The 25,459-nt window shown below is 39.0% G+C and overlaps 1 protein-coding gene across 2 annotated transcripts in view; it reads left to right on the forward strand.

Moving 5' to 3' along the window:
• Positions 1 to 499: 499 nt before the first annotated feature.
• Positions 500 to 25,459, forward strand: part of PIGU (phosphatidylinositol glycan anchor biosynthesis class U) — a 90,956-nt gene continuing 65,996 nt past the window's right edge. The window contains exons 1-2 of one of the 2 annotated variants that reach the window (XM_032350902.1): positions 500 to 672; positions 14,915 to 14,979. In XM_032350902.1, the coding sequence (XP_032206793.1) occupies positions 543 to 672; positions 14,915 to 14,979 (195 nt within the window). In that variant the 5' untranslated portion in view covers positions 500 to 542. The remainder of the gene's footprint in view (positions 673 to 14,914; positions 14,980 to 25,459) is intronic. The other variant, XM_032350903.1, reaches the window with a different exon arrangement.

The raw sequence follows: 25,459 nt of genomic DNA on the forward strand, positions 1-25,459 counted from the left end.
GCTCTTTGCTCAGTGGGAGCCTGCTTCTTCCTCTCCCTGCCACTCCCCCTGCTTACTCTCTCTCTCTGTCAAATAAATAAATAAAATCTTAAAAAAAAAAATCTTTAAAAACATAAAAGGGAAACATCCGAACATTAAAAGCATTTACACAACTGCTCGCTTCCGCAGCACATTTACTTTAAAAAAAAAAAAAGGGCATTTCCACAAGAGTAAAATTAACAACTCTTCAGAAAACTTGCTCCTTATTTTCGGAAGATAACGCCTTCACTGGTCTACTTCCCGTAGCACCCAGTGCTTTTACAGTACACCTGCGGTCTTACGAGACGTTACCCAAGACTACGCTGGGAGCTTGAGACGCCCCGCTCTACGTCCTCCCGCCCCATCTCGCCGCAAGGCTTCCTGGGAGCGGTAGTCCCCAGTCTGGGCGTTCTAGCGGCAGCCGCAAGGCGCGCTAAGCCGCGGAACTACAGAGGGTGGCGCACAGGTCGCAAGACTTTTCCGCCTGGCGTTTCCCTCCCGCCTGCGCGCCCGCCCCAGCTATCATGGCGGCTCCCTTGGCTCTGGTGCTGGTGGTGGCCGTGACCGTGCGGGCGGCCTTGTTCCGCTCCAGTCTGGCCGAGTTCATTTCCGAACGGGTCGAGGTGGTGTCCCCACTGAGCTCTTGGAAGAGAGGTGAGGCCACTGGCTAGAGTAGGTGGCCAGGCTCCGCCTGTGCTCTCCTGGCCTCAGTGAATGGGAGGCGGGGGCAGTGGCCTCAAGCTCAAGATTCTAAGGGAACTGACCCGCTCTGGCGACGTCTGAGAGGGCGGGAGGGCGGGGCCTGAGGGCGGGGCTGCCAGAGGGAGGGGTCGTGGGACTGTGGGGCGAGCTTTGGGCCTTAGGGGCAGGCACACCTGAGCTTTGGGAACTGAGGGGGTGTGTCCCCCTCTGGTCCTGAGCAGAGGGGCGTGGTCTGAGGAAGGCTAGGTTTAAGAAAAGGGAATGGTCAATGGAGTGGGATTTGCGGAGGGGTTGGGATTTGATGAGGGATCGCATGTGGCGCCCCCGGGGGTATGGTATGGTGTGTGAAGGAGGCCCCCAAGTGAGGGGAACAGTCTTGCCTCAGAGAGTAGAGTGTGTGAGTGTGCTTAGACTCCTGTTCTCAGTTTGGAACTTGCAGTGCAGCATTTCTTACTGTTTTTTTTTTTTTTTTAATTTTTTATAAACATATATTTTTATCCCCAGGGGTACAGGTCTGTGAATCGCCAGGTTTACACACTTCACAGCACTCACCAAAGCACATACCCTCCCCAATGTCCGTAACCCCACCCCCCTTCTCCCAACCCCCCTCCCTCCAGCAACCCTCAGTTTGTTTTGTGAGATTAAGAGTCACTTATGGTTTGTCTCCCTCCCAATCCCATCTTGTTTCATTCATTCTTCTCCTACCCACTTACTGTTTCTTAAGTTCTTCCTCAGGCGCAATTTTCTACCAGCGCCTCCAATGAGATAGAGTTTGTGCTGAAGGATCCACAGACTAGTGGGGGAGACAGTTGTAATCGTTTTTGAAAAATGTTCTTTGTACATCCAGTTCCTTACCTGGAGTTTCAGCTGTGAAGAAAATGCCCCTCTCCTTTTCCAGTTTCCTGAGGATGTGGGCTCTGAGCTAACTGTTGAATGTAGAATTTGGAAAGGGAGATTACAGAAAGGAGAGTTCCAGGTAGCAGAAGGTAAACAGGATCAAGAAAATGTTGAAGAGTGTGAAATGTACAAAGTGGGGTAGTAATGGGGTATGGGTTAGGGACAGAATTTAAAGATTTTTTAAAAAACTTTTTTACTGAAGTACAATATACGTACAATGCACATATAGTAAGTGTAGGGCTCAATGAATTTTTACAAACTGTATACTCGTAGTCAGCATCCAGATCGAGAAACAGAACATTACAGAAGTGACAGCACCCCAGAAATATTGTTTGTGTCCTTGAGCTTTGTAGCTTAAAAAAAATTTTTTTTTTAAAGATTATATATTTATTTATTTATTTGACAGACAGAGATCACAAGTAGACAGAGAAGCAGGCAGAGAGAGAGGAAGGGAAGCAGGCTCCCTGCTGAACAGAGAGCCGATGTGGGGCTTGATCCCAGGACTCTGAGATCATGACCTGAGCTGAAGGCAGAGGCTTAACCCATTGAGCCACCAAGCCTCCCCCCACCCCACCAAATTCTTTTTTTTTTAAATTTTTAATTTTTTATAAACATATATTTTTATCCCCAGGGGTATAGGTCTGTGAATCACCAGGTTTACACACTTTACAGCACTCACCATAGCACATACCCTCCCCAATGTCCATAACTGCAACCCCCTCTCCCAAACCCCCTCCCCCCAGCAACCCTCAGTTTGTTTTGTGAGATTAAGAGTCACTTATGGTTTGTCTCCCTCCCAATCCCATCTTGTTTCATTCATTCTTCTCCTACCCCTTTTATCCACCATGTTGCATCTCCACTTCCTCATATCAGGGAGATCATATGATAGTTGTCTTTCTCTGATTGACTTATTTCGCTAAGCATGATACCCTCTAGTTCCATCCACGTCGTCGCAAATGGCAAGATTTCATTTCTTTTGATGGCTGCATAGTATTCCATTGTGTATATATACCACATCTTTTTTATCCATTCATCTGTTGATGGACATCTAGGTTCTTTCCATAGTTTGGCTATTGTGGACATTGCTGCTATAAACATTCAGGTGCACGTACCCCTTTGGATCACTACGCTTGTATCTTTAGGGTAAATACCCAGTAGTGCAATTGCTGGGTCGTAGGGTAGTCCTATTTTCAACATTTTGAGGAACCTCCAAGCTGTTTTCCAGAGTGGTTGCACCAGCTTGCATTCCCACCAACAGTGTAGGAGGGTTCCCCTTTCTCCACATCCTCGCCGTCATCTGTCATTTCCTGATTTGTTAATTTTAGCCATTCTGACTGGTGTGAGGTGATATCTCATTGTGGTTTTGATTTGTATTTCCCTGATGCCGAGTGATGTGGAGCACTTTTTCATGTGTCTGTTGGCCATCTGGATGTTTTCTTTGCAGAAATGTCTGTTTATGTCTTCTGCCCATTTCTTGATTGGATTATTCTTTGGGTGTTGAGTTTGCTAAGTTCTTTATAGATTTTGGACACTAGCCCTTTATCTGATATGTCATTTGCAAATATCTTCTCCCATTCTGTCAGTTGTCTTTTGGTTTTGTTAACTGTTTCCTTTGCTGTGCAGAAGCTTTTGATCTTGATGAAATCCCAATAGTTCATTTTTGTCCTTGCTTCCCTTGCCTTTGGCAATGTTCCTAGGAACAAGTTGCTGCGGCTGAGGTCGAAGAGGTTGCTGCCTGTGTTCCTCTCAAGGATTTTGATGGATTCCTTTTTCGCCTTGAGGTCCTTTATCCATTTTGTCTATTTTCGTGTGTGGTGTATGGAAATGGTCCAATTACATTTTTCTGCATGTGGCTGTCCAATTTTCCCAACACCATTTATTGAAGAGGCTGTCTTTTTTCCATTGGACATTCTTTCCTGCTTTGTCGAAGATTAGTTGACCATAGAGTTGAGGGTCTATTTCTGGGCTCTCTATTCTGTTCCATTGATCTGTTTGTCTGGTTTTTTTTGCCAGTACCATGCTGTCTTGATGATGACAGCTTTGTAATAGAGCTTGAAGTCCGGAATTGTGATGCCACCAACTTTGGCTTTCTTTTTCAATATTCCTTTGGCTATTCGAGGTCTTTTCTGATTCCATATAAATTTTAGGGTTATTTGTTCCATTTCTTTGAAAAAAAAATGCATGGTATTTTGATAGGAATTGCATTAAATATGTAGATTGCTTTAGGTAGCATAGACATTTTCACAATATATGTTCTTCTAATTCAGGAGCATGAAACATTTTTCCATTTCTTTGTGTCTTCCTCAATTTCTTTCATGAGTACTTTATAGTTTTTTGAGTATAGATTCTTAGCCTCTTTGGTTAGGTTTATTCCAGATATCTTATAGTTTTGGGTGCAATTGTAAATGGGATTGACTCCTTAATTTTTCTTTCTTCTTTCTTGTTGGTGTAGAGAAATGCAACTGATTTCTGTGCATTGATTTTCTATCCTGACACTTTACTGAATTCCTGTATAAGTTCTAGCAGTTTTGGAGTGGAGTCTTTTGGGTTTTCCACATATAGTATCATATCATCTGCGAAGAGGGATAGTTTGACTTCTTCTTTGCCAATTTGGATGCCTTTAATTTCCTTTTGTTGTCTGATTGCTGAGGCTAGGAATTCTAGTACTGTGTTGAATAGTAGTGGTGATAATGGACATCCCTGCCGTGTTCCTGACCTTAGTGGAAAAGCTTTCAGTTTTTCTCCATTGAGAATGATATTTGTGGTAGGTTTTTAATAGATGGCTTTGATAATATTGAGGTATGTGCCCTCTGTCCCCACACTTTGAAGAATTTTGATCAGGAAGGGATGCTACTTTGTCAAATGCTTTTTCAGCATTTACTGGGAGTATCATATGGTTATTGTTCTTTCTTTTATTAATGTGTTGTATCACATTGATTGATTTGCAGATGTTGAACCAACCTTGCGGGCCTGGAATAAATCCCACTTGGTCGTGGTGAATAATCCTTTTAATGTACTGTTGAATCCTATTGGCTAGTATTTTGGTGAGAATTTTCGCATCTGTGTTCATCAAGGATATTGGTCTGTAGTTCTCTTTTTTGATGGGATCCTTGTCTGGTTTTGGGATCAAGGTGATGTTGGCCTTATAAAATGAGTTTGGAAGTTTTCCTTCCATTTCTGTTTTTTGGAACAGTTTCAGGAGAATACAAATTAGTTCTTTAAACATTTGGTAGAATTCCCCTGGGAAGCCGTCTGGCCCTGGGCTTTTGTTTGTTTGGAGATTTTTGATGGCTGTTTCAATCTCCTTACTGGTTATGGGTCTGTTCAGGTTTTCTATTTCTTCCTGGTTCAGTTGTGGCTGTTTATATGTCCCTAGAAATGCACCCATTTCTTCCAGATTGTCAAATTTGTTTGCGTAGAGTTGCTCATAGTGTGTTCTTATAATTGTTTGTATTTCTTTGGTGTTAGTTGTGATCTCTCCTCTTTCATTCATTTTATTTATTTATTTATTTATTTGGGTCCTTTCTCTTTTCTTTTTGATAAGTCTGGCCAGGGGTTTATCAATCTTATTAATTCTTTCAAAGAAACAGCTCCTAGTTTCATTGATTTGTTCTATTGTTTTTTTGGTTTCTATTTCATTGATTTCTGCTCTGATCTTTATTATTTATCTTCTCCTGCTGGGTTTAGGGTTTCTTTCTTGTTCTTTTTCCAGCTCCTTTAGGTGTAGGGTTAAGTTGTGTACTTGAGACCTTTCTTGTTTCTTGAGAAAGTCTTGTACCGGTATATATTTTCCTCTCAAGACTGCCTTTGCTGTGTCCCACAGATTTTGAACCGTCGTGTTTTCATGATCATTTGTTTCCATGAATTTTTTCAGTTCTTCTTTAATTTCCTGGTTGACCCATTCTTTAAAAGGATGCTGTTTAGTCTCCATGTATTTGGGTTCTTTCCAAATTTCCTCTTGTGATTGAGTTCTAGCTTCAGAGCACTGTGGTCTGAAAATATGCAGGGAATGATCCCAATCTGATTTGATACCGGTTGAGACCTGATTTGTGACCCAGGGTGTGATCTATTCTGGAGAATGTTCCATGTGCACCAGAGAAGAATGTGTATTTTGTTGCTTTGGTATGAAATGTTCTGAATATATCTGTGATGTCCATCTGGTCCAGTGTGTCATTTAAGGCCTTTATTTCCTTGTTGATCTTTTGCTTGGATGATCTGTCCATTTCAGTGAGGGGAGTGTTAAAGTCCCCTACTATTATTGTATTGTTTTTGATATGTTTCTTTGATTTTGTTATTAATTGGTTTATATACCGCCAAATTCTTTTTAAAGATTTATTTATTTGACAGACAGAAAGCGCTTACAAGCAGGCACAGGGGAAGGGAGAAGCAGTCTCCCCTCTGAGCAAGGAGCCGGGTGCAGGGCTCGATTCCAGGACCCCGGAATTATGACCTGAACTGAAGGCAGGCACTTAATGACTGAACCACCCAGGCGCTCCTTTTAAATTTTTTTTTTTAAATTTTATTTATTTATTTGAGAGTGAGAGAGAGCATGGGCAGGGGAAGGAGCACAGAGAGAGGGAGAAGTAGACTCCCCTCTGAGCAGGGAGCCCAACCGCAGGCCACTCCAGGACTGCAGGATCATGACCTGAGCCGAAGACAGACACTTCATTGACTGAGCCACCCAAGCACCCATATCCTGGAACTTTAAATACTGGAGTTTTATCCCATAGACATTTTTGAATGGGGGAATGGGATAATGAATGGTTGTTTTATGAATAATTCAAATTTAGGTTTCTTTTTTTTTTTTTAAAGATTTTATTTATTTATTTGACAGGCAGAGATTACAAGTAGGCTGAGAGGTAGGCAGAGAAAGAGGAGGAAGCAGGCTCCCTGCTGAGCAGAGAGCCCGATGTGGGGCTCGATCCCAGGATCCTGGGATCATGACCCGAGCCGAAGGCAGAGGCTTTAACCCACTGAGCCACCCAGGTGCCCCCAAATTTAGGTTTCTAAGAATACTATATGTTAAAGACTGTGGTAAGCCTCTTTTATCCTCCAGTTATTCTCTGTGTTAGATGGTGTTATTTCCCCCATTTTACAGATGAGGAAACTGAAATTTAGAGAAGTTAAGTAATATGCCCAGGTTTTCCAGTTGACAAATGGTAATAAAGGTAATAGTAATTCTTCTGTGTGATGGTGAGAGCTTAGATTTGATAATCCTTGAATATAATATGTGCATATAATAATTTGTTGAACAAACTAAATTGTTTGTGTTGAAGCCACTTGGTTCCTGCTTTCTTCTAGATACAAGAAGCCCCAGGGCAATATTAGGCCCTCCTTCCTCTGTTCTCTTAGCACCTTATACATACCTCTATTGAGAGCATTTCTCACTTTTTATTATATCTATTTGTTTATATCTGGTTTCTCCACTGTACTGTGAGTTCCTTGAGGGCCAGAACTATTTTATTCATTCCTGAATCCTTTATGCCTGGCATAGAATAGTTGCGTCATTACTGTTGAACAAATATTGAAGAAAAGAAAAGATAAACTCTGGTTGCATATAGGATGGACAGGGTGAAGGATCTAAAGATGAGGCGATGTAGTACGGTGATTAAGAGCACAGGGTCTGCAGTCTTTTTTTTTTTAAAACTAGGCTCCATGCCCGGTGTGGCGTCCAACACAGAGTTTGAACTCACCACCCTGAGATCAAAACCTGAGTTAAGATCAAGAGTTGGACACCTAACTACTGAGTCACCCCAGTGCCCCAGGTCTGGGATCTTTTTTTTTTTTTTTTTAAAGATTTTACTTATTTATTTGTCAGAGAGAGAGCGAGTGAGAGTGAGCACAGGCAGACAGAGAGGCAGGCAGAGTCAGAGGGAGAAGCAGACTCCCTGCGGAGCAAGGAGCCCGTTGTGGGACTCGATCCCAGGACGCTGGGATCATGACCTGAGCCGAAGGCAGCTGCTTAACCAACTGAGCCACCCAGGCGTCCCAGGTCTGGGATCTTTAAAAGGGTTTAAATCTTTTTATCCTTTGCCACTTATATTGGTGTGATCCCCAACATCAGTTTTCTCATCTGGAAAACAGGAAGTTATAATATGTACCCCGTTAAAAGAGATAATCCATGTTGAAGCTCTTAGCATGATATTGAAAGCCAAAATAGCTAATTCTAGGAATTTGAATTTAAATAATAGAACCGTTGTGATATTGACTGAAATAGGTGAGTCAGAAAGGACAACAGTAAGTGTTTGATGTGTGTATGATATTTAGTATGATATTCAAAGGTTTAGGTCTGGAGCTTGGGGCCAGTGTCAGAGCTAGAGAGAGATTTGGTAGACACCCATCTGAATCTGATTGGGTCAGGATAATTGTTTGTCCTGTTTTAAACAGGAATAGTGGGTAGAGGGATGGTACAACATCTGTAAGTATCACTTGTCTTCAGAGTATACTTTAAGATGGGATATTTTAAAAAGCAAGTGATTGAATTTAACCCTAACAGGCAGACATTTAAAAAATATTGATGTAGGAGCCCTTCTGGTTTCACATGACACTCATTCATTCATTTCACATGAGTTTTTTGAGTATCCAGTTGTTTGGGTGAAGGGCTGTGGATCCAAGTAGATTTTGGTTGGCAGACTGATTTTTATTTTCCCAAGAGAAATAGAGTGCGTGCATTAGTGGAGGGGGGAAGGGACAGAGGGAAAGGAGAGAGAATCTTAAGCAGGCTCTACCCGTGGTGTAGAGTTGAGCTTGGGGCTTGATCTCATGACCCTGAGATCATGAACTGGCCCTAAATCAAAAGTGGGATGCTTAACTGACTGGGCCACCCAGGTGCCCCTCATGGACTGATTTTTTTTTTTCTTTTAAGATTTTATTTATTTATTTGACACAGAGAGAGAGAGACCACAAGTAGGCAGAGAGGCAGACAGAGGGAAAGGGGGAAGCAGGCTCACTGCTGAGCAGAGTCTGACATGGGGCTCGATCCCAGTACCCTGAGATTATGACCTGAGCTGAAGGCAGAGGCTTAACCCACTGAGCCACCCAGGCACCCTGATCTAAGCATTCTAGATATGTTTAAGAACTATTTTAATCACCACAATGGCCCTAAGCTATATGGCCCTACAAGTGAATACCCTATTTTATAGAAGAGAAAATGGAAGCACAGAGAGATTAAGTCAAAGAGTGTTTAATGTGAATAACTTGAATAACTGGCAGTCTTTAGACATTGCTGTTCCACCACAGTTTACTCTATACCATCTTGTATAGTAATCTGTTGGAAATACTTTTGGAACTTTTGTTTTTTTTAATCATATTTTGGTCTTTCCTCAGCCTTGACCTAGTGATTAGGAATCAGTATAGGCGTAGCCTTGTGAGTTCAGGGTAGATCCCAAGCTGTTAACTCTTGTTTAGAAACCTACCTCCAGTGTAGCCATGAGGGTCAGGGTCAGGGTCAGGAAGAACACTTCTGATAGCACTACTTAAAAAAAAAAATAAATAAAATAAAACCTCTATTGTTGAAGTGGAGAATTAGTAAACCACACACAATAGTGTGTTACAGAGTGAATTATTAGAAGGCAAACACTTTTGTACCCATCATTCAAATCAAGAATCAGAACTTTTCTACTTACTATAAAAGCCTTCCATATGCCCCATCCCAGTCACAGCCCACCCTTCATTAAGTAACTGTTATCCTGACTTTTATATTAGAGTCATGACATCTTTACATTCTTTTCATTTTATTGCCCAAATGAGTGTCCCTAGTTACTACAGCTTAGTCTTGCCCCGAAACAAAAATTTTTATATATATTTGTTTTAAGTCTCCCTTAACCATTAAGATCCCCATCCATGCCATCCTTTTCTTACCTGTTAAAGAAACCAGACTGTTTGACCTGTAGTTCCCTATAGTTTGTATTTGTCTGATTGTATATTCATGGTACAGTTTATCATGTTCTTGCATCCTCTGTATTTCCTGCAAGTTGGCAGCTGGATCTAGAGACTGGATACTGCTATTTTTTTTTTTTAAGCCTGTTACTTGAAATAATTTTAGAATTATAAAACATTTGCAAAGATAGTACAGAAAGATCCATAAACCAGCTTCCTATAATGTTTACATCCTGCATAATCATGGTACAGTGTTTAAGAGAATGACATTGTTCTAATACCACTGAACAAGCTGTAGTTGTTCAGAGTTTACCATTTTTCCTACTGTTCTTTTTTGTTCCAGCACCTGATTCAGGCTGTCATATTGTCTTTAGTGTTGTGTTTCCTCATTCTTCTCCCATCGGTGAGAGTTCCTCAGCTTTTCCTTATCTTTTATGACCTTGACACTTCCGAAACATACTGGTCAGGTATTTTGTGGAATGTCCTCCAACTTGGGCTTATCTAATGTTTTCTTTCAGATTGAGATCAACTTTTGGATCTCAAACCAAAGATTTTGGAGAAGAATCCCATTGAAGTGATGTGATCCTCTCAATGTATTGGATTGGGGGTACATCATATTGTAAGGTCTTATTACTGGTGATGTCATCCTTAATCCCTTGGTTATTTATGATAGTATCTGCCTGATTTCTCCATTGTAAAGTTACCTCCCTTTTTAATCTGTAAATATTTGGGGGCTGTATGTAGGGGCTCTGTAAATATCTTGTTTCTCCTTAAGTTTTTACCCACTACTTGATTTGCCTGCACCAGTCATCACTGTGGTGTTCTAATGGTGACTTTTCTATTTCCTTCATTCCTTCTTCATTTATGAGTTGAAATTCTTCTGCAAGAAGGAGTTGTCCCTTCTTCCATATTTATTCAGTCATTTAGTTTATATCTGTATGGATTCATAGGTATTTATTTTATTTTCTGGATTATGATCTATATTATCTTTATTTTAATGCTCAAATTGTTCCATCTTTGGCTATTGGGACACTTTCTGCAACCACAAGATGCTTTCTTTTGGCTTTGCTTTTATTTTCCGTTGTTTAGCCATGGAATGGAGTGGAATGGAATGGAATGGAATGGAATGGAATGGAAGAAGTGGAATAACCACTTCTCCAAGAATCCCTGGCTTCTTTTATGGGAGAATGTTACTTAGAAAGCAAGAGCTGGATGCTAGGTGTGTTCATTGCTATGGGAATGACACTGTATCTTCGACCTTCTGGACTAGAAATATAAGGATACCACTTCTTTTGAACAAGCTGAATGCATGTCCTTCTTGACATTATGGGAAGCTCAAAGACGTTTGTCTTATGCTAGATGATATGCTTTTATGATCACCCATAGGAAGAGTATATCAAGGTAACTAAGACTTTTTGCTTCATGGGATTTGTCAGTTAAGAGTTGAGACACTTTATTGGGGTGCCTGGCTGGCTCAGTCAGTAGTAGAACATAAGAACTCTTGATCTTGGGGTTGTAAGTTCAAGCCCCTTGTTGGGTGTAGAGATTACTTAAAATAAAATCTTAAAAAGTTGAGACACTTCATAAAAAAAAAAACCCTTTATATTTTAGACTGGTTGGCAATAATTAGTTTTTGTGGTCAACTATTCTGAAATGTTAGTTGTTGGATAAGAATCCCATGAAGCAGAAATTTTATTCAGTTTCTCTGCACTTTTCACAGGTGTTATTTTGCAGGTACTTTAAGAAGAATAGCTTAAAGCTGTGGGTTCTTTGTGTTGTTGTTTATTGAGTATTTTGGTTTTTTCCCCAAACAGACATTTTATGAAACCTATTTTAAAATTTTCCCAATAAAATATTATCGGGACATTGTTATATATGTTAGAATTGGGGGGCCCTGGTTATTCTTTAATACACGAGTAGATTCACTTTTATATTCTAGAGGGTTTTATTATTCTATAACTCAGATGTTCCCAATGTACCGTGGACCATGCCAAAGTTTTCAATCATGTGCACCAAAATAAGGACATTATGAAAAGTTTATCATAAAGATCAATGTATTCAGGTGAAAATATTTTGAGTTTATTCTCTTCCTTTAATGTTTAATTTAATGTTATAGATGGTGGTAGTAAATGGCAAGGGGTTTCTTTAAAAATGTTTTTACATGAAGTTGACTCTTCCCTCGGATCAATTAAGTCATATGAGATCATATTTAATCATCAAGATAGCAGAGCTGCATTCCAAGTACTTGCCAGAGAACACATTAACAAATTTGCGGGTGTACAATATCCAGCAAAAGCATATCTGAGAGAAGTTACATTTTAGACAATTGCCTGAAAAGTATACAGTCTGTTCTTCTAGCTACATACTGAAGAATCTGTTTCCTCTGGATTAAACCAGTGGAGAGTGATGTCCCTGGATAGCATCTTGCTGGTGCTCTGTTGAGTTGCTTTTACTGCTCTGTGGTGGGATGCCTTTGGGTTAAGTGGGGATTTACCCTGTGAAGTGGCCTGATGAATCATGTCCTTGGGTCTCCAGTAAAGCTGTTAGTGAAGGGTTTAATAGTTGTGTTACACAGCAACCTCTTTATGTGGCTCCTTGGGGGAAGTTTCTTTTTGGTCCTAATATAAGGACCAGTTATAGCTGTCTTGAGCAATGGAGTTTGTTTTATTTTACAGCCCATATGAACTGTGTAACTGATTAAGTTTCCTTCTAGGGTGGGTCCATGAAGTTTAAAGCCATAATTAAGGCCCACTCACTATAAATGCATAGGTTTTTTGGAACAGGCTTTGTAACTTTGATTTTACCTATCATTGAATAGCTAATTCAATCACAGGTTTCAAAAATCAAAGGTGCAAAAGGCTATATGATTAAAGGGACCTTTCCACACCACTTTCTTAGAACCATCCAGTTGTGTTCCCTGGAAGGACCAGTTTCTTATTATATCGGTTTCTTATGCATACTTCTGAGATATTTTAGGCATATATAAGCTCATACATTTTGCAGGTTTTTGTGTGTCTATTTTATATTTTTTTTATCCTTCACTCAGTTTCCTTTAAAATTAATTTTCCTATTTCTTTCTAATAATTATGAAATAATACACATTGCTAGTGATTCAGAAAATGAAGAAAAGGTAAACCACACATCTTCTGTAATCTTATCAACAGAGATGATCGCTGTATTTTTTTTAAGATTTTATTTATTTGTCAGAGAGAAAGGGCACAAACAGGAGGAGTGGCAGGCAGAGGGAAAGGGAGAAGCAGGCACTGAGCAAGGAGCCAATTGTGGGACTCAACCTGATCCAAAGGTAGACGCTTAACTGACTGAGCCACTTATATTTTTAAATTTTTATATATTTTATTTAATGTCTGAATTTATGTTTATGTGGAGGCATTTCTCACTGAATACATATTTTCTTTCAATTAAATGGGTTAATGCTTATAAATATTAAAAATAAAATTCAATCATATTGACATGCTATGTTATGTCCTGCTTTTCATTTAAGAGTATTTCATGGGGGGCGCCTGGGTGGCTCAGTGGGTTAAAGCCTCTGCCTTCGGCTCAGGTCATGATCTCAGGGTTCTGGGATCGAGCCCCACATCGGGCTCTCTGCTCAGTGGGGAGCCTGCTTCTCTCCTCTCTCTGCCTACTTGTGATTTCTCTCTGTCAAATAAATAAATAAATTCTTTAAAAAAAAAAAAAGTATTTCATGAACATCTTTCTTTTCATAAATGAATATCTGTAAGAAACTTTTTAATTTTAACTCTTAATTTTGAGATAGTTTTAAATTTTCAAAAAGTTGCAAAAATAGTACAGAGAATTCCTGTTTACCCTTCCCTTAGCTTCTTCTAATGTTAACACCCTGTATAACCATAGTACACTGACCTAAACCAGAAGATTAACATTCATGCAATACTAATAACTAATCTATTATTAGAATTTTATCAGTTGGACCACTAATGTCTTTTTTATGGTTCAAGATTCAGTCCACGATCCCACACTGCATTCAGTTTTTATGTATCCTTAGTCTCTTCCAATCCGGGACACTTCCTCAGAATTAATATTTCCTTCCTTTCCTTTTCCCCTCTCTCCCTCCCCCTTTCTCTCTTTCTTTCTTGCTTTCGTTCTGATCTTCCAGTTCTTTCTTTCTAGAACACACACACACACAAGCCGAGGAGGGAGGGACAGAGAATCTCAAATAGACTCCCTGCTGAGCCCAGAGCTGGCCTGGAGCTCCATCCCAGGACCCTGAGATCCTGACCTGAGCCAAAATCAAGAGTCAGGCTCTCAACCGACTGAGCCACCCAGGCGCCCCTTGATATTTTTAAAGAGCACTAGCCGGTTATTTTGTCTCGATTTGGGTTTGCCTAGTGTTTTCTTATGATTAGATTGAAGTTATGCTTTTTTGGCAAGGATATTACATTTTTGGCACGAGGACCACAGAAGTGTTTTTATCCCCATCTCAGTGAATCATTTCAGGAGCTACTTGATGTTAATAGTGTGAACTGTTCAACATATTGCTGGTGATACCAACTTTGGTCACACGATTAAAGTAGTGAAGGCCAAGTTTGTCCACATAAAATTATTTTTCCCCTTGCAAATACAGTTTCTCATCATATTTTTACTCTCTGATCTTAGTATCCCTTGACAATCTTGTCTTTCACCACTATTACAGTGGGGTCTGCCAAGTGGTGATTTTCTATTTCCATCTTTCCTTCAACATTTGATGCTTAACAGATATCTGTGAGAAAGAGCTTTCTTTTCTCTTCCACTTATTTATTTATATGACAGTATGATTTTTAACTGTAACATCTATCTATGTATCTACATGTACACATATATACATATCATAATTCATTTAGGTGAATATTAATGGACATTGGGATTATTTTTTAGTACTTTGAGCACCGTGATGAACATACAGTTATTTCCCTAGGCTAAATTGCTGTACGAACAATCATTTCCATGTCAAAAGACACATACTTTAAAAGTACATATTTCCCTGTGGAAAAGTTAATACCTGTGCCACTCAAGTAGCACTTGAGAGTGACTGCCCGCTTCCCCACACTAGGGACAGCATTTCTCACCAGCTTCTAATTTGTTGTCATATTTTGGGGAATGGGGCAAGAACACATTTTAGAGTGGGTGGAAATCACAAGGAAATCAGAGAAAGCTCACAGTTTAACAGAAAACTTCTTCCTGAGAGCTGCCCCACAGTGGAAAGGGATGCTCTGTATTGAAGAAAGTTATGCATCATCTGAAGTGTTCAAATCAAGATTTTAAAACCACTTGCTGGGGATGAGGTAAAGGGGGTTGGACAAACTGAGGCCTTTCTTGTTTCTGGGAGTATCTAACACTTTGGGCTCTGGCCATCTGCATATGTCTCTGAAGTAAGAGTGAACTTGGATGTCTTACCTTTCAGTGGTTGAAGGACTCTCACTGTTGGACTTGGGAGTGTCTCCGTATTCTGGAGCAGTATTTCATGAAGTAAGTGTTCTTGTTTTCTTTTCTGAGTACTAAGAGTAGCTTGTAGTCTTAAATACCAAAGTCTAACCTCTGTTTTGTACAAACATTTGAACAGATCTATTTTTGAAAATCATATTTAGAAACAGACCTTTTTTAGATGTCCTCTGCATAAGAAGGAGATTTCACAATGGCAGTGGAAATGATCCAGATTAAGATTGTAATTTGGGGAAGCAGATGAGACTTCTGTAGAAGTTACCATTTTTATTGGCAAATAAATTGTAAACAGTTCCCAGCCCACAAATAAGTTGTATGCTAATGGTCATGTAATTGGTTCTTTGGAACATGCTTTCCCATGAAAACTATGTTAGCAATGCTGGTTTCTTAGAAAGCCCACCAAAGCCTATTTAACCCATAATGTTGATTCTTAAAATAGTGAAATCCTTCTTAGGTCACCATCATCCCTTGCTTGGGTTCCTGTAACCACTTCCTGACAACTCTTTCTCCATTCAGTCTTGCTACTTTACTCTTTATTCTGCAGCCAGACTCATCTTTCTGAAATGGGAATCTGATATTGTCAGTGTCTTGCTTCAAACCTTTGCTCACCCTGAACTCAGGATAAAACCCAAACACCCTACAGGGCATACAAAGCCATGTGGGCCCACTTACATGAACCACATTTCCTTCTGCTCTCCTCTCCCCATTACTGTTGGTTATAGCATTTTAAAGTAGAAGTCTTCTATTTGAATTCTTAACCCCTCAATTTTACAGTTGTCTCCTTCGTACCTACTTGGAGAACAGTTGTTTCTCTCTTTTTTTCTTTCTTCCTTTGGTTCTTCTATCTAGTTTTTTAAAAGCATTCAGCTTGGTTCTCATGGAGATAACAACTGGCTTTTGCATTCATATTTCATTAGTTTTTATTAGTATCTAGTTGAACCACAATAATAAGAACGGCTAGCAGAAACAGGGACAATTTAAGACTCTGAAGAAGCACACAAACCAGTTACTAGGAACAGATGTGTGTGGGCACATAAAAGCATAGCACACTAGTCATGAGGGCTGTGTCTAGCCATCCGTGGGCAGTATGCTTTCTAGACAGATTAGGAACCCCCTGAGAGAGTTCTCACATATTTTCATTATTCTACAACACTATATTCCCTCTTACCTATGTGTTTTCGCTCATTTTATTGTTTCTTTATGGAGGGCTGTTTATGCAGGGCTGTTTCTCTCTCTTTTTGTGGTTGGCTTTACTATTTAGATATTAGCTTAGATTTTACTTTCCTCTAAAAGCCATTCCTTGTCACCTTAGACCCAATTAGATGTTCTTCCCGAACATCTTCTAAAGCATCTTGTGCTTATCCTTTTAATGGCTCATATAATACTCTTGACATTTCTTCTGTACTTGTTTTACCTATTATATGTTCCTCAGAACAAGTACTGGTACCTTTTCATTAAGTATTCCTAGTGCCTAGCTCTATATCTACATATGTATTCCATTCCCTTTCTTCCTTCTCTCTTTTAATAGAGATTTGTTAAGTACATATCAAATGCCAGCTACCCTGCTAGGTGCTTGGGATACAAAACAAGGCACAGTCCTTGTCCTCATGGTACTTATTTCTGAGAGTGACAAACAGTAAGTTAGTAAAAAGGAAGCAGATTTTGGAGCAAAAAATATTACTAGGGGTAAAGACAGTTATTTCATAGTGATAAAGGAGTTGATTCATCAAGAGAACATAATAGTCCTAATGTTTCTGCACCCAACAACGGACTTTCAGAGTACACGAAGACTGACAGACTATAAGGAGAAACAGACAAATCCATACTTATAGTCAGAGATTTCAATATCCCTCTCTCAAGGACTGATGTGACAAGCAGACAGAAAATCAGCAAGAATGTAGAAGCCATGAGTAGGACGTCAACCAACTTGATCTCATTGGCATTTATAAAACATTCTATCCAACGGAACAAAGTACATAATCTTTTCAAGCGTATATGGAACATCTGCAAGATAGACCATATTCTGGGTCAACAAGGCCCAATAAATTTAAAAGGATTAAAGTCATACAAAGTATATTCTCTGACCACAATGGAATTAAATAAAAAATTAATACCTGAAAGATGTCAGGAAAATCCCCAAATATTTGGAAACTAAGTAACATGCTCCTTAATGACTCATGGATCAAAGAAGAAATCAGAAGGGAAATTAGGCAGTATATTGAATTGAATGAAAATGAAAGCACAACCTATCAAAATATGTGGAATGTCACCAAGCAGTACTTGGGGGAAATGCATAGTGCTAAATGCATATATTGGAAAAGAAAAGAGCTCTCAAATTAATGGCCCCTGTTTCTACCTTAAGAAACTAGAGGAAGAAGACAAATTTACCTCAAAGTAAACAGAATAAAAGAAATAAGATCTGAGTGGAAACAAATTAAACAGAAAACAGAAAAACAATAGTGAAAAACACTGAAACACAGCTGGTTCTTTGGGATGAACAGTAAAATTGATAAACATTTGGGAATGGGGATATATTCAGTATCTTGGTTGATAGTTTCATGGGTATATACATAGGTCAAAACTTAACAAATTATGTACTTTAAATATGTGAAGTTTATTTTATACTAATTAGACTTCCATAAAACTAAAGTTAAGGAAAAGTGGGATTTCAGTTAAATGATAAGTAAGTACATGTAGAAAAATAAAACTGGGTAAAGGGATAAAGAGTGATGGTCATGTGTGTGTCAGTATTTTAGGTAGTGTGTTCAAGGAAGGCACTCCAAGGAAGTAAAATCTGAATAAGCGATCTAAATGAAGCTAGCAGGCCAGATAAGATGGTGCTGATTTGGGAATGTGGTTGGCATTTGTGATTTGGATAAATTCTGCCTTAGTCTTGCTAAGGCAGAATGAGCAAAGAGGAAAATATTAAAAGACAAGATGTGAGAAGTTAGGAATCAGATTATGTAGCAGTTTTTATAGACATGGTTAGGAGTTCAGATTATCTATCATCTGTTTGTCTGTCATTTATCTATTTTTAGTATAATTATTTTTAATGTCTAGAATTTATAATATGAGGGAAAGAGCTTCCTCCCAGACTCAAAATCTCAATTGGCTGGTGAGGCCATTTGGGATACTTATTATTTAATTTGGTTTCTAGGAAGACTGCATTCAAGTCCTCAGTGGTCATTTGATCAAATGGAATTATGTTCTTCATCTTCTTCAGCTCTCTTATATTCCTCAGACCTGATGAGAGACAAAAACTGAGCACGACTTTTCACATCTTTTTTCTTCAGCATCCTGGCACAGGAAACTGCAGGGCATTAAACTTCTCAAAGTCATTTGCCAAGCCAGCCTTTACCACATTGGCCTTGTGTAAGTCCAGTCAATAGCAGGTAGATTCTTAGGTAGAGTAGCTAGCTTGGTGGTAAGGGCCTCTTTCCAGGACTTTAGGGAGTTAGCAGTGACCTTTTGGTCTTGGGGTATGATCTCTCAAAGGACTACTGAGTAAATGCCTTTTATTTTTATTTATTTGTTTATAATATATAATTATATTAATATAATTTTAATTTAAGTAAAATATATTTATAATTTACTTATAATTTTTATTTATTTATAATATATATTTATAATTTATAAATACAAAAATTTATAATTTTTAAAGATTTTAACTAATCTCTGCATCCAGTGTGGGGCTTGAACTCACAACCCCAAGATCAAGAGTCGCATGCTCTACAGACTGAACCAGCCCAGGCGCCCCTAAATACCTATTAGAGCAAGTTTTTGCTCAGCCATTTTGAGATCCTTCACCAGCTCTGGTGGCCCATAGTAGCAAGTGGATTTTGTTTTTACTAAGATGAAAAAATGGAGACTTTTAAGCCAAGAGAGAAGTGATTATACTTATTTTACATTTAATAAATACTGCTGTGAATACTGTAAGGGGAATTGACTGTGGGGATGAGAGGTGAAGAAGGGAAAATAAGAAGGATGCTTATGCACTAGTCTAAGCAAGATGATGTTGGCTTGGAACTAGTGTGGTAACAACAAAGATGGTGAAAAATGATTAAATTCTTTAAAAAACTAATTAGATTCTAGTAATACTTTTAGGAGTAGACTTATTAATAGATTTGATATGAGGTATGAAGGTGAGAGAGGATTCCAAGATATGATTCAAGGATAGCAGGTTTTTAATCCTGAGCAACTGAGTGAATGGTGGCATTATTTCGTGAAATGAGTTACTGAGGGAGGAGTGGGTTTTAGTGGGGCTGGAAATAAGAGTTTAGATTTCACCATATTAAGTTTAAAGACATCCAAATGACAATGTTAAGGTAACTGGCTATACAAATGTGTAGCTCAAGAAGAGAGGCTCAGGCTGGAGATATAAAATTGGGATCTGTCAGCCTATAGATGATACTTGAAAATGGGCTTGATGTGATCACCTGGTGTGATAGCTAGCCTCCAGGATGGCCCCCCAAAATATCTACCTCCAGGTATTCACACTTGATGTAGTCCTCTCTCACCTTGTACCACAGTTGGCCTATCTGACCAGTAAAATATGGCAGAAATGATGGTATGTCACTTCCTAGGTTAGGTTATAAAAGGCCCTGTGGCTTAATCTTGGACTTTGTATATCTTGAAAAGTCAGAGAATAGACAACCTTTATGAGAATTCTGGTTCTAAAGAAGGGCAGAGAAATGGTATAGTAGCTAAAGGCAGTTGTATAGTAAAGACATGCTATTTTTTCTTATTTTTTCAAAGATTTTATTTATTTAGGAGAAAGAGAGAGCATGAGATGGGAAGGGGTCAGAGGGAGAAGCAGACTCCCTGCTGAGTAGGGAGCCTGATGCAGGACTCGATCCTGGGATGCCGGGATCATGACCTGAGCCAAAGGCCATTGTTTAACCAGCGGAGCCACCCAGGTGCCCTATTTTTTTCTTATTTTTTAAAAAGATATTTATTTGAGAGAGAGCAAGAACACATAGGAGCGGGGAGAGAAGGGGCCGAATGAGAGGGAGAAGGAGACCCTTTACTGAGCAAGGAGCCCAATATGGGGCTTGATCCCAGGACTGGGATTCATGACTTGAACTGAAGGCAGACAGATGCCCAATTGACTGAATCACCTACGTGGCCTGTAAAGACGTTTTATTTTTATTTTTTTAAGATTTTTATTCATTTATTTGACACAGAGAGAGCACAAGTAGGCAGAGAGGCAGGCAGAGCAGAGAGGGGAAGTGGGCTCCCTGCCGAGCAGAGAGCCTGGTGCAGGGCTTGATCACAGGACTCCAAGATCATGACCCAAGCTGAAGGCAGAGGCTTAACCCACTGAGCCTCCTGGTTGCTCCCATAAAGACGTTTTAAATATGAGAATCTGCCTATATTTAACACAGCATTGTTTATAATAGCCACGATATGGAAGCAACCCAAGTATCCAGTGATAGATGAATGGATGTGTGCATACCCACACCCACCCACACATACACACAGTGGAATATTATTCAGCCATAAAAAATGAGATCTTGGCATTTGAAACAACAACATGGATGGACCTAGAGAGCACTGTGCTAAGTGAAATAAGTCCGAGAAATACCGTTACCATATGATTTCACTTATATGTGGAATCTAAAAAAACAAAGCAGGGGGTACCTAGGTTGCTTGGTTGGTTAAGTGTCTGACTCTTGATCTCAGGATCATGGATTTAAGCCCTGTGTTGAGGTCCATGGTGGGTGTGGAACCTACTTAAAATACATACATATATACATACATAAATACTGCTGGAGGGGAGATGGGGTAACTGGGTGATGGGCATCAAGGAGGGCACATGATGTTATGAGCACTGCATGTTCTATGCAACTCATGAATCACTAAATTCTGCCCCTGCAACTAATAATACACTATATGTTAGCTAAATTGAATTTAAATAAAAAATTTTTTAAAAAGAAATAACATGTTACAACTCTTAAAACTTAATAAAATAAAATAATAAAATAGCAAAAAAAAAAAAAAAAAAGAGACTCTGCATACTTGGTTGCTGCTGGGAATAATCCTGTGGATAGAGAAGTTGGTGATGTAAGAAAGAGGATAATTGAATGAGCAGTGTCTTTGAGTGGCCAAGAACAAATGGGTTACGGTTCACAAGGGGAGAATTTGACTTCAGGTAAGAAGAAAGGAAGTCCATCCATTGTTAATAGGTGATAGAGAATGTAGGTACAGATACAGGAAGTTGGTTACCTGGGTAGTGGGAAATAAAGGTGATTCTCATTTAATTGCTTCTTTTCTCAGTGAAATAAGAAATGAGGTTTTCAGATGAAAGTGAGAAGCGGGAAGGAAATTTGGAGGTTAAGGACAGGGGAAGATGTGAAATAGTCCTTTCAGAAGGAATATGTCAAATGAATGAATGGAAGAGCCATAGCTAGCCCTTTAACCTTTATTTAAAATGCTTCTGTGAGAAAATGCATTCTTAGCTGCAATGAGGGAGTCTAGAATGCATTCTTACTCCTCACCAGTGTGTGTGTGTGTGTGTGTGTGTGTGTGTGTGTAAGTCTCAGTGTAAGTAAAGAGAGAGAATGGCAGGAGTTAGTATTTTCCAGCTACAAGAAGCCGTGGTAAGTCTCTATATCTGTGTAAGACAACCGCTTTAGTACTGAGCAGTTGCTTCCCCCAAACACAGTGGAGGTGACCTCACAGTCAGAATCCCTTGCTCCTTTCTTGCATATGGGTTTATTCGCTTTTAAGCTCAAAGTTCATAAATCCAGAGCAATCTGTATTTCCACACAATTTCTTTAAGTAATAAAACTTAAAGAAATCAAATTATGTCAAGCCAAGTGAAAAGAACACTTTGGAAGAGGAAGTTCATCATTGCTTTGCATTTTTTTCTTTATAAATCTTCAGCAGATTTTATTATCTAGTTCTTAGGGAAATGTAAAAGTGGAGAAGAAAAATCTGCACAGGTGAGAAAAAGAATTAGGCAACCACTTTAGATTTTATGACTACCTTCAGCGACGTTTCTGTTTTCTTTGGTTAGCCAAGTACTGATCATAAAATTGTGAGTTCATTAATAATTGCCCTATCCTGACTGGGAACGGTCACCCACATGGAAACATAACATGAAGACAAATTATATTCACTGTATATTATTAATAATATTATGATACACAATTTAACTACTGTGTACATGTTAGCTTATTATGGAAACCAGCCCATTTGCTGATAGGCTTTTTGAGAACTATGCGTTCTGTCATTTCTGAGACCTACTTGTGCCATTCTAAACTATCTGAAGCATCAAAACGCTTTGAAAGCAGGCCATTGGTAATATAAGTACTAAGTTACTACCTCTTACTGACAAAGATAAAAGCAAAAAAGAATCCATTAGTAGAGAGTTGTAGAAGGTTTAATTCTTTTAGAACTTTGAAAGGCAAAGTTGATGCCCTGTTTTGAAAACAGGTGGTAAAAAGTTGGTCTCAGGTAGCTAACATATTAGGATTACTGTGTGTATGTTAGGCACTGTGCTAAGCACTTTGTGCCCATTACCATTTATTCCTCCCAAGAACCTTGTGAAATAGGTCACTATTCTTTTTTTTTTAAATTTTATTTATTTATTTGACAGAATGAGAGAGACAAAGAGCAGGGGGATTGAGAGAGGGAGAGGGAGAAGCAAGCTCTTCCCAGGACCCTGGGATCACAACCTGAGTTGAAAGCAGGTGCTTAACCAACTGAGCCACTCAGGTACCCCAATAGGTCACTATCATTTTATAGCTGAGAACACTAAGGTTTAGAGAGAAAAGGTACACAGATGGAACTGGTTTGAAATCCAAGTTTGAACCCAAAGCCTTGGTCTTTCTACCACACCAGCTTGCTGTCCCTAAAAAGCCTGTTAGTGACCTCTACAATATTATAGAACACATTTTTGCATGTGGTTGGGAGTTGGGAAAAGGTGCTCCCGAGTCACCAGCAACGGTTCACTAAAGCCAAGTCATGCATTACCTTTCTGATTCTGGTGGATTGGTGAACTGGCTTATAGTAACAGACCAACCCTCCTGCCAGGACAGCTAGGAAAGAAGGATGAATAGGAAAAAACATCTGTTTGATGGTGTTGGAAAGTATCAAGATAGCCAGGATTGAGCGTTTGAGGTCCCAGAGAGGAAGGTACAATGTGAGGCTGACCATCTAAGCTGATTTCTCCTTAATGCATGTATCAATTTTATCAATGTATTAATTTCTCTGCTGAGAGCAGAGAAAGAGAGTAGAAGTGGGCTGTTAAGAGGCTAAGGGGCTAAGCAGAGCTATTGGCGGTCTCATAGTGCTAGAGAAATACAAATTTGAGTGCATGGCCAACCAAGGTGGCAGGGCCCTGGTAAAGGTTTTGGCTTCTGGTTGGGTCCTCTGAAGGACTACACTGAAGAAAGGGTAGACCACATATAGACCAGTCTTACAAAAAACTAAATTCAGCTTAATTAGCTAAACTCTAATTAGATTAAGGTGATGTAATTCTGTTCCAATTGCTTGCCAGAAGTTTAAAGAAATTCTTTCTGAAAGAAAAAGAAAAAAAATCCTTTCGGAGGAAAATACCTCATGCAGAACCTCTACAAATTTCCCTTACAATGTCCACCATTCATTCAAAAGTTAACAAGCATAATAAAAGACAGGAAAAAATAGACACTAAAGATTCACAGGTGATTCAGATATTGGAGTTATCACACTTGGACTCTAAGATAACAGTGGTCAGTGATTAATATGCATAAAAAAATAAGTGACAAGGTCAAGAATTTCTCCAGGGAGGGTTCTTGGGTGGCTTAGTGGGTTGAGCCTCTGCCTTCAGCTTGGGTCATGATCTCAGGGTTGTGGGATCGAGGCCTGCATTGGGCTCTCTGCTCAGTGGTGGGCCTGCTTCCCCCTCTCTCTCTGCCTGCCTCTCTGATCTACTTTTGATCTCTCTTTGTCAAATAAATAAAAATAAAAATCTTAAAAAAAAAAAAAGAATTTCTCCAAGGAACTGGAGTATATAATAATGAATCAAATGGAAATTCTAGAACTGGGGAAAACATAACAGCAAATTAAAAATGCAATAGGCAAATATAACAGCAGATTACACAAAGGTGAAGAGAGGATTTATGATCTAGAAGATAGATCTGTAGAGAATTCCTAGACTAAAGTTCGGAGACAAGAGGATAGAAAACAGAAAAAAAAAAAAGAAGAGGTCTGTGAGATATAGTAAAAAGATTTAACATACTATATAAATGAAGTTCCAGGGCACCTGGGTGGCTCAGTTGGTTGAGCGACTGCCTTCGGCTCTGGTCATGATCCTGGAGTCCCAGGACCCAGTCATGCATCAGGCTGCCTGCTCAGCAGGGAGTCTGCTTCTCCCTCCTACCCTCCCCACTCTCCTGCTCTCCCTCTCATTCTCTCTCTCAAATAAATAAGTAAAATCTTTAAAATGAAATGAAATAAAATAAAATAAAAGGAGTTCCAGAATGGGAGAAGAGACAGAATGAGGCAGAAACAATATTTGAAGAGATTGTTACTGAAATTTTTTTTTTCAAAATTTATGAAATGTATCAATTCAAGAAGCTCTATAAACCCAAGCAGGATAAATTCAAAGAAAAACATACATTTTAATAAAACTGCTCAATATCAAAGACAGATTACAAACAGCCAAAGGGGATATTGTCTCTCAGAGATGAAGGTAAAGACATTTTCAAGCAAATTAAAATTGATAGAATTTGTTGCCAGCATTTAAAAAATTATAAAAAAGGAGGATTATGGTTCTCAACAGCATCATGGAATATAAGAAGGAATAAGTAATAGTGAAAAAGGTAGATATGTAAGTAAATTAAATAAATATTAACTATATAAAATAATAATGCCTTATGGGTTTAAAATGCATGTAGAATTAAAGCTGTAGCATGAATAACAGAAAAGGCTGGGAGTAGCTATATGGAATTAAAGTATTCAGAGGTCCTTATTAATCTAAAAAGTGGTAAAAGATGTAATTTATATTATATGCTAATTGAAGTCAAAGACCTATTCCATAATTTCCATAATCACTGAAAGAATAGTAGCTAAGTGTATAACCAACAAACTAGTAGAGGAGAAAATAGAATAATAAAAAATAATGAGGAAGCAAGCAAGAAAGAAAAATGGGACAAATGGAAAATAGAAGAGTAAGATGGTAAACTTAAACACAAATATATCATTAATTACACTAAATGTAAATAGACTATAAAGTCAACTAAAAGATAACAGTTGTCAGATTAGGTTGCCTGGGTGGGTCAGTTGGTTAAGCATCTGCCTTTGGCTCAGGTCCTCATCCCAGGGCCCTGGGATTGAGCCCTACATTGGGCTCTCTGCTGAGCAGGGATCCTGCTTCTCCCTTCCTTGCTCCCTCTGCTTGTCCCCTCTCTTTCTCTGTCAAATAAAGACTTAAACAAAATAATTTTCTTTTTAAAAAGTGGAGCATCTGGGTGGCTCAGTTGGTTAAGCAGCCAACTCTGGATTGCTGCTCAGGTCTGATTTT

The sequence above is a fragment of the Mustela erminea genome, chromosome 7, assembly GCF_009829155.1.
Source record: "Mustela erminea isolate mMusErm1 chromosome 7, mMusErm1.Pri, whole genome shotgun sequence".
In the NCBI taxonomy this organism is placed as follows: Eukaryota; Metazoa; Chordata; class Mammalia; order Carnivora; family Mustelidae; genus Mustela; species Mustela erminea.